At 40.5% G+C, this 8434-nt stretch overlaps 1 protein-coding gene across 1 annotated transcript in view; it reads left to right on the plus strand.

Moving 5' to 3' along the window:
* Positions 1 to 8434, plus strand: part of ABCA13 (ATP binding cassette subfamily A member 13) — a 503546-nt gene that overhangs the window by 62142 nt on the left and 432970 nt on the right. Inside the window, 5 exon segments of the mRNA XM_017868548.1 lie at positions 1238 to 1365; positions 2189 to 2289; positions 2538 to 2705; positions 4933 to 5138; positions 6263 to 6402. Of these exon segments, the coding sequence (XP_017724037.1) occupies positions 1238 to 1365; positions 2189 to 2289; positions 2538 to 2705; positions 4933 to 5138; positions 6263 to 6402 (743 nt within the window).

Consider the following 8434-nt stretch of genomic DNA (forward strand, 5'->3'; position numbering starts at 1 on the left):
CTCTGCTTCCTTCTCAGTGTAACCCAAAGAGTCAGAGCAATGACTAACCTAAGCCCAGTTCATTCTGCAGGTGGCCAATTCCAAAAGCCGTGCTTCCAGCTTCACTATAGCACGAGGTGTCAGGATTCTGGTCAGCAGCCAGAAAGCCCAAGCATGTGACTGTGATGGAGCAATTGCTCCGCATTGTAGGGTGATGATGTGGGTATGGGTACCCCTTCCTGCTGGTGTCTCATAGGAGAATTGTCACTGGGACCTTGCTCGCTCTCTCTATTCCCTCTACAGTGGTCAGGTCCATCAGCTCTCCAGCTAGAGAATAGCAGCAACTATTTATCAAGCCTGTGTTCAACCCCAAACTATCAAGGTGCCATGAAGAGACTGACCTCTATGACACAGAAGTCCAAATGGACACCAGGCACTCAAAGCTGTGGGATGGCTCCAGCCAGTAGAACATTTTGCTTGGGCTTCAAGTAGCTACATCTCTTTCTGCTTTTCTCTTTTTGTAGCTTGCCTCATTTATCAAGGGTGAGGATTTCATGTAGTTGCTCAAAGGCACAGAAAGCCTGGAGTCACCTGCTTTGGGCAGTTCTGCCACCCACAGTGTGACTGTGTCTTGCTTCTCCCTCTCCCATATTTATTTCCAATTTCAGGTTCTTCACATTATCAAACTCATTTTCTTTCCAGCTTCTTTTCTCAGTTATTTCTTCCATGTCTGGAGCCCATTAGTATGACACTCCAGGGACTGTTTGTATTGAGCTGCCTGGCTGGTCGTTCTTCCTTTGACTTTGGAGAATCCTACAGGCATTGCCAATTGGCCCAAGTTGGGACCACTGCAATGGGTCCTGTCCACCACCACACACCATCTTTATGTTTTGAAACTTTTCTCAAAATATTTTTCTATGTCTCATTAACTATAGGCTTCAAGGCAAATGTTTTTAGATCCCATGTGAAACTTTATCATAACCCTCACTTCTTTTACACACTACTAGGAATATACTTTTCCATGTTGGGGTAAAGAGAATGTTTAATCCATATTCAGTACCAAAAGAATCTCCAAATCGGGTGACTCAAACAATGCAATTTGTCAAGAACCTGGTTGTGTGATGAAGTGTGACTTTCAGTCTGGTGAACACACTTCTCAAAGTAGTGGAATATTTTCCTTTGAATGGAACTTTTATTTCCCTAGTTGACACTTTGAACTACTTTTCATTTCATTTCATTTATTTATTTTTGCACTCAGATTACACCATCTGTGGAAACTGCAAAGCTTGCTGCAAAACCTGCCCCAGTGGCCGGCACTGAAGAGATTTCTTCAGCTTGATGGAGCTCTCAGAAATGCGATAGCTCAGAATTTACATTTTGTCCAAGGTAAGCTAGCTCTGGTGTTATTTGTCCCTGACTCACTAAGAGTAAACATGAAATTTATTGGCAAATGGACTTGAAACTGCCTGATACATTGTAAAGTTGGGAGATAACTTTGCTGGCATCGTATGTATATTTATGCTTTGCTCTGATGCCTTCTAGGGAATTTAAAATACAGCACACCAAGGCTAAATAAACAATGAGGGCACTGTGAAGAGCGCATCCTTCTGTTTTCCTTAAGCCCATGTTGTGGCCTATGACAAGCAGTGTCTTAGGGCTGGGTTGACTTTCACATTCACAGCAGCATCCATGGTTTTCAGGCTGGAAAGGGACCTTAGTGCATTGTGAATAAGCGAATCTTTTGTATTCTGTTCCTTCTACTGCCTCCTCCCACCACTGTTCCTTGGTGTCTGGTAGGGAGAGCGTGTTCCCCCTGGGTTTGCAGAATGCCCTTCTTTGAACTTTCTTGACTATGGTGAGCATTATTCCTTTGGCCCTCTTCTGAGGAAGTTGGGTTTGCACTTTTGCCCAGATGGGCTGCAGCCTTTTCATTTTCTCAGGGAGAAGAGGGAAAATGTGAGGGGGTTGTTACTTTAGAAGCAAAACTCTTCTGTAACTAAAAACTCATACTCACTAGTCTTTGGAAAGGATAAAATGATATTATAATGACTCCTGTTTTCCTTTCTAATGAAGAGAAGAAAATGTATAATAATAGGTCAAGTTTTTAAAAATCCATGTTTTCAGGATCCAGTTTATTGATTCATGGCCATGTGTAGGAGTCAAGCTTACCTACCTTAGGTGAATAATGATCAATTTGTCTACTTTGCAGAAGTCCTCATTTGCCTGGAGACATCAGCTAATGATTTTAAATGGTTTGAACTTGACCAATTGAAACTGGAAAAGGATGTGTTCTTTTGGGAGCTAAAACAGGTAAAGCACAGCAGAGTTATAAATAAGCAATTTTAATAAAACATTCAAGAAGCTATTGCAATATTCAATTTTGCTCCTTTTGTGAATTGTGCTAGCAAAAAAAGGAAACAATATGCAGGTTTTCCAAAACCTTACGTGGTGTTTAAAATGTTTATCATTGCTTATTGTATTTGCAGTTCTTGAGCCCATGAAGAGGGTATCTAAGCCTCTTTAAATGTTACTCCTTCCCACTCTTATTAATCTTTTAGATGTTGGCGAAGAATGCTGTCTGCCCGAATGGTGGTTTCTCTGAGAAGGAGGTCTTTTTCCCCCCTGGAAACTCCAGCATATGGGATGGTCTCCAGGGACTGGTGTGCTATTGTAACTCTTCTGAGACCAGTGTTTTAAACAAGCTACTTGGTTCAGTAGAGGATGCTGTAAGTATTCTACCATCTTAGCTCTTCTAAGAGCACCAGTTTAAGATTAAATTCACCAAAGATGCTAATATTTAACCTGGAGTTTTGATGAGGAAAGTTTTGCCATGAGCCCATACACTTAAAGGAAGCTGGCTCTCTGAACTTCAGCCGCCCTTCAGTGCTGGCCCTTCTGTCTGACTGAAAGGTTGTATGCCATTCGCCTGGCCAAAACCTACTTGAAATTCCTCAAACTTTCAAAACAGGCCACTTCTGCTTTTCTGGCTTCCTGGATCCTTGATCTGCTTCATTTTTGGCTGCACATGCTAAGAAAAGCAGAGGAAACTCTCTGGTGATTAGTCAATCCCAGCAAAGCTGTGGCTTTGAGTGGTTTGCAGGCTTTACAAGTCATGTTCCTCTCATGTAACTGCCCAGGACAATGGGCTACCCCTGCTGAGTGCTCAAGTGTGACTGCAGAATGTTGAACGATTTGTTTGGAAGGATTATTTTGTCAAGTTCCACCCCATATTCTTCTTACTGAGAATTAAAATTATAGTATTTATATTTTTAGAGTTCGTTTTTCTTTCTCAGTATTACCTGTTTTTTTATATCCTTCCTTATATACCATGGAACTAAAACCAGTGAAAGAATGAAACTAGTGAAATATAAATGATGTCACAGCAAGATGAAAACTGGGATAGTAATTGAATACTGTGCTTATTTCAATCAATGATTTCTTAGCATCTACTCTGGGCATGACGGTATGCTGAAGGGAGTATAAGCATGAAGAAGACACTATCTTGGTAGAGAAGGGTGGACAACAATGAGAGCCTTGGAGCTCAGCATCTAGGAGTCTTCCCAAATAAGTCAATGAGCCTTAGATGAGGTGTAAGATTTGGAAGCAAAGAGAAGTCAGGAGAGGATGCTAGGCAGGCAGAAAAGTGTATGTGAAGGGCTGGGCATGGCAGCTCATGCCTGTAGTTCCAGCACTGTGAGAGGTCTAGGTGGGCAGGTCTTTTGAGCCCAGGAGTTTAAGACCAACCTGGGAAACATAGCTAAACCCTATCCCTACAAAACAAAACAAAACAAAATTAGCCAGATGTGGTGGCACACACCTGTAATACCAGCTACTCAGGAGGCTGAGGTGGGAGAATTGCTTGAGCCCAGCAGGTCAAGGCTGCAGTGAGCCATAATCACACCATTGCACTCCAGCCTGGGTAACAATGTGAGACCCTATTAAAAAAATGAAAAATAAATAAAGAAGAATAGTGTATGTGAATGCATGCAGGCACAAAAAGAATTACCTGTTTGCAAATACCTTTCTTGTGACTGGATGTCAGCTCTTTCCTGGCAGAAATCCCATCCCAAATTTCTTTTTATCTGTAAAGCCTAACTTGTAGTCTCATACAAAGTAGGGAACTATATATTTATAGGTTACATATACTTGAGATAGCCTTTCTGATGATGCCTAGGATACATATCACTAACAAATCACCCCAAAGTTCAGTGACCTAAAACAAAGCACATTCTTTTCTTTCTCTTCTGACTATGGGTTGACTGGGTTCAGTCGGGGTGGTTCTTCTGATGGTCTTACTGGGCATCATTCATGTAGTTGCAGTCAGGTGGCTGTGAGGGCTGGAGTCTGGTTAGCTAGGATACTGAGATGAGGGCCTCTCATTCTCCTCTCAGACTCAAGATGTCTCTTCTCCAGGTAGCCTCTCTATATGGCCTTTCAGCAGGGTAGCCAGACTTCTGACATGGCTATCCAGGGATCCTGCACACAAGCAAGAACAAGGCAAGGAGGGAGAGTAGAAGCCGCCACTCCTCAGAGAAGGTAGAATTGGAACTGGCACAATCTGGCACAATTCACTTCTGCTGCCTTTTATGGGTTTGTGTGAGCCAGATCTCAGCCTAGAGGAATTGTGGAAGGTGGTACTAAGAGTGAGACTCTCAGGGGGTCTTGATTCACAGGTTACTTGTCACTACCAGCGAACACAGATAGCTATGACACTGGGTCCCATCCTACTTTATTATTGGATTAAGTTTTATTTTTGGACTTATTAACCTGAACATGAGTAGAGATTCAAGTCTGGAACTATAACTTAGATAATTACCATGCCATAGGGCACGATCTTTGATGTACAGTTTGAGTGGACCCCTTGTTAAGTGATACAAGGTAAAGGCTGCATCTCAAATACGCACATTTGAATTGCTGTATTTATTATAAGCAATATCTTCTTTTCTTGTTAAGGATCATATTTTGCAAGAGGTCATTACTTGGCACACAAATATGTCAGTTTTAATACCTGAAGAATATTTGGACTGGCAGGAACTTGAGATGCAGCTGTCAGAAGCAAGCCTTTCCTGTACTCGGCTCTTCCTGCTGCTGGGAGCTGATCCCGCTCCTGAGAATAATGTCTTTTCTAGTGACTGTAAGCACCAGCTTGTCTCCACAGCGTAAGTACATGTTCGTGGGAAACTTATAAACAATTGGGACATCAAAATGATTTCAACTGCACCTTCTACACAAATGATAGATCGATATGGTAGCTTATATTTTGAATAGAAAGAGGTTCAATTTATTTTATTTTATTTTATTTTATTTTATTTTATTTTATTTATTTATTTTTTTTTTTGAGACGGAGACTTGTTCTGTCACCCGGGCTGGAGTGCCGTGGCCGGATCTCAGCTCACTGCAAGCTCCGCCTCCCGGGTTCCCGCCATTCTCCTGCCTCAGCCTCCCGAGTAGCTGGGACTACAGGCGCCGCTACCTCGCCCGGCTAGTTTTTTGTAGTTTTTAGTAGAGACGGGGTTTCACCGTGTTAGCCAGAATGGTCTCGATCTCCTGACCTCGCGTGATCCGCCCGTCTCGGCCTCCCAAAGTGCTGGAATTACAGGCTTGAGCCACCGCGCCCGGCCAATTTATTTTAAAAATATTAAACTACTGGTACTGTTGGAAAGCATCTAAAAACTGTAAAATATGAAACGGTTCCCTTAATGTTTAACCACTGACTTAATCTTTCATTTGAAATTGAGGATCCCTGGTCAGTCCAAGGTATGCATGTGATTGAAGTTCTTGTTTGTGTCATTACTCAGAAATCGTGCATTAACTACCAATAGGAAGCTTCTCTTGGGAGCTGTAACTGTACATAAAATTTGCCTTGTTTTTATTTTATGACTCTGTGAATTATATGTGTGATCAATTTCCATTTTCCTTGACTGCTAGGAAGTTCTTTGTCAAATATGTCAAATAGGGAATATTTATTTTCTTAATCTTTAAGTTCACTCCCTGTTATGGTCTTTAATTTTCCTCTTTTTTTACTTGTTGACTTATTCTGTCTTATATTTTATGTATTCCCATAAGTTGCTTTCCTCATTTTTCAAGTCAAGGTAGAGGAGTGTGTAAACAAACTAAAAAAATCAGTAGAACTATTTCTACCACTTATGCAAGATTCTATTTCCTTACATAAGTGGACTGCCATGCATTTGCATATATTTGTTTTGGAAAATTTATAATGATCTAACTGTCATCTGCAAAATCATTTTAAATTTTAGTTTTCTCTGGATTCTTTTGACTGCAGGATATTTCATACACTTGAAAAAGCTCAGCTTTCCCTGGAACAAGCATATTATTGGAAAGACTTCATAAAGTTTATCAGGAAGACTTGCGAAGTGGCCCATTATGTAAATATGCAAGACAGTTTCCAGAATAGACTATTGGGTAAGTCAGTAGCCTAAATTACAGGAATGGGGGATGTTTTCCCCCATTAGTGAGGTAACATAATTTCCTGAGAGTCTATCCTATTTAACAAAGGGGGGCTTAAAAATGGGTCGCTCTCCAAGCACAATTTGGCATTGTGATTATAATTTTTTCTCATCAATTATGACAAGATCTACCAGAAGTCCTGGTTTGACTGAGCCACGTTGTTCCTGCAAAATTTATAATAGTGACTCCTTTTACTCTCAAGACTGTCCTAGTTTGGGTGATAAATACTTCTGTATGCAGACTAGTCATGATCCTACTTAAAAGAATCCAGATTTTCTGCTGTGGCCCTTCTCACTTTACTTAGCATTAAGATTGATGCTCCCACTGGGGACAACACCCCATGATCCTGTAGAATGAAACACAGATTGCTTTTCTGTATACACACACTGAACACTTACAACACTTCTGTGACCGTATGTGTGGATTTGTTCCCCAACAAGCAATTCTCCATTTCTCCACTGACACTAACTGGGTGTCCTACAATTCAATTCAATTCTCGCACTATCTACCTGGAATTAGCATCAGATCCTACAGGTTAAGGGCTCAGTCCCACAAGATTGCCCCTACTTCAGAGGCCAACCCCAAGTTCAGGCTTCCCTTCTCACTTCTGATCAATTGAGTATAAATCAGGATTCCCATGAGCCTCTCGTTGTGTTCAATAATTTGCTGATACAAGTCACAGAATGCAGAAAAACAGTTTACTTCCTAGGTTACTGGTTTATTAAGCAGGTATCATTTAGGAACAGTAGATGGAAGAAATGCATAGGGCGAGGTATGTGGGGGCATGGAGCTTCTATGCCCTCTCCAGGCCTACCACCCTCCCAGCACCTCCATGTCCTCATCAACCTACGAGCATTCTGAACACTGCCCTTTTGGGTTTTTATGGAAGCTTCCTTATGTAGGCATGATATCTTAAATCATTGGCCGTTAGTGATTGACTCAACCACCATCCCTCTCTCCCCTACCTAGAGGTTAGAGGGAAGGTAAGGGAATGAGAGGAGGGAGGCAGAAGTTACAGTGAACCAAGATCGTACCACTGCACACCAGCCTGGGCAACAGCGTAAGATTCTGTCTCAAGAAAAAAAAAAAAATTCAAGTGTAACTTCCCTTTAATGAGAAAACATATTCTGAATGTTTTAATATTTTGAATTTGTTGAGATATGCTTTATGGCCTATATGTTCATTGATAAATGTATGTGCTCCTCTAAAGAATGTGAATTCTGTCATTGCTGGATAGAGTAGTTTATATTGTTAATAAGGTCAACTATATTAATTGTGTTGCTCAAATCATTCATATCTTATTTGTGTCTTATTTGCTTCTTTTATCAGTTACTAATACAAAATACAAGTAGATTTGTCTATTTTCTTTTTGTTTTATCAGAATTTGCTGTATATAATTTGAAGTTACATTATTAGGTGCAAAAAATCTACAATAAATATATATTCTTATTGGATGGACTCTTCTCATTAGGAAATGACACTCTTGCTCTAGAATTGTTTTTGCCTTAAAAATTGGCAAAATCTAATAACATGTTAGTATTAGTCCTAGTTGGTGCCCCAATGTTTAGCTGAAACACCACTTTAATTAAATTTATTATTAAGTATTTTTTCTCTTTTGATGCTATTGAAAATAGAATTGCTTTCCTTTACAATTGTTAATTGTTGGTGTATAGAAATGCAACTGATTTTTGGATAATGATTTTGTATCTTGCCACTTTGCTGACTTAGTTATTAGTTCTAACAGTTTTTTTTTTGTGTTGAATATTTAGGGTTTTCTATATATAAGTTTATGTTGTCTGTGAAAATAAATAATTTTATTTGGATGCCCTTCCTTCCTTCCTACCTTCCTTCCTTCCTTCCTTCCTTCTTCCCTCCCTCCCTCCCTTCCTTCCCTTCCTTCATTTCTTTTCCCCCTTTACTTCCATTTCTTCCTTCCTCCCTCCCTCCTTCCCTTCCCTTCCCTTCCCTTCCCTTCCCTTCCCTTCCC

This window comes from Rhinopithecus bieti, unplaced genomic scaffold (genome assembly GCF_001698545.2).
Source record: "Rhinopithecus bieti isolate Rb0 unplaced genomic scaffold, ASM169854v2 scaffold_3527, whole genome shotgun sequence".
NCBI lineage: Eukaryota > Metazoa > Chordata > Mammalia > Primates > Cercopithecidae > Rhinopithecus > Rhinopithecus bieti.